The following is a 1,462-nucleotide window of genomic DNA, read 5'->3' as shown; positions in this document are numbered from 1 at the left end:
AGGACTGAGGTCCTGACTCCAAATTTCCCCATCACAACACCACCCAAATGTTTGACTCACTAACAACCAAACTGTAAAAACAATGTGTAATGGAAAAGTACTTTTGCATATTTAGCCGTATCAGTGTTTAGTTATACTTTCTGTACATTTTTTGCCTAAGAACTGTCAAGTTTAGCCAGACCAGCCGGTCAAATGTGCACTGCTTTTTGTAAGCTGAATGTTAATGACAACATGCAACATGCAGAGGTTTAACAATTACAGTACACAACCATGTTTACCATGTTCACCGTCTTAGTTTGGCATGTTAGCATGCTAACATTTGCTAATTAGTGCAAAAACACAAAGTAGAGCTGAGGCTGATGGGAATTAAAGTATTTAGTCATAAACAAAAGCATTTGACAACTTTAAAACTGTTTTGACCTGTTAATGACTCTATTTAAAAAAAACTTAAAGGATAGAGTTATGACAATGATGCACCATTTGGGACAATTTTGTGGCAACCAGTCAAGTAGCTTTTGAATTATTTCACTGGATAAGTGAAAGGTTTGACCTGCTGTTGTTGTTAGAGGAAACGCCAGAGGACCAAAAAATTCAGGAGAACTTATTCTCAAGGGGCCACACATGTCTGTGCAAAGTTGCATGGCAATTCATCCAATAACTGTTGAGATATTACAGTCTGCATTAAAGTGGTGGACCAACCAAACCTTAAACAGACAAACATCGCAATGCCTAGATCAATGCTGCATGCTTTTAAACATCAGAATAAGTCTTAAAAACATGTGTTTAATGTGCGTAATAATAAACCCCCTAATTCCCCTAATCTCTGTGTCAGATGTTTTCTGTCCTTGCATTAGATGACCCAGAATAAGCACGTTGTAAGATGTGACCACATTTTTTTCGGTGTTCACTGACCATATGGAGTGTCTGTTGGTAACTGAATCAACGCCTTCTGATCCCCCCTTTAAGGCCATGAAACCAAGGCCATGCTCAACAACAAAGGGCCAAGATACAAGCGCAGCAAACTTGAGCGGAAGCTGAACGTAGACGTCATCTTCTGCGTCATTCTCCTCTTCACCATGTGTCTCATTGGAGCACATGTCAGTAATGAATTACATAACATACCCATGAAATTATTACACTGGTTCATGATAAATGATTTTACATTCATGAGGGGATGTTTAATTTCCAATAAAAGAAAAACCTTACTTTGACCACAGGCCCATGCCAGGAGAAGAGGGAGAAGACAGGGGTGTGTGGCGTGCCAAAAATAGCTGTCCTCCCTGCGCAACAGTGATTAATTCCCCTGTCCTCACACATGCTGGTCACTTCTTATGGCTGCAGGCGCTGCCCGGTGTGCCCCCTTACCTGCTCCATGACGGCAACGGTCACCTGGACAGTCCCAGTCTGTCTGGCTTCTATGTGTTCTTTACTTCCTCTCCTCTCCTCTCCTCTCCTCTCCTCT

At 41.5% G+C, this 1,462-nt stretch overlaps 1 protein-coding gene across 1 annotated transcript in view; it reads left to right on the top strand.

The window, feature by feature from the left end:
* The window catches only part of atp10b (ATPase phospholipid transporting 10B), a 21,541-nt gene that overhangs the window by 5,991 nt on the left and 14,088 nt on the right, over nt 1-1,462 (top strand). The window contains 2 exon segments of the mRNA XM_032528660.1: nt 967-1,097; nt 1,342-1,402. Coding sequence (XP_032384551.1) covers nt 967-1,097; nt 1,342-1,402 — 192 coding nt within the window.

The sequence above is a fragment of the Etheostoma spectabile genome, chromosome 10, assembly GCF_008692095.1.
Source record: "Etheostoma spectabile isolate EspeVRDwgs_2016 chromosome 10, UIUC_Espe_1.0, whole genome shotgun sequence".
NCBI lineage: Eukaryota > Metazoa > Chordata > Actinopteri > Perciformes > Percidae > Etheostoma > Etheostoma spectabile.
Note: the sequence above shows the minus strand (reverse complement) of the source record. Positions and strands in the feature narration are given on the sequence as shown.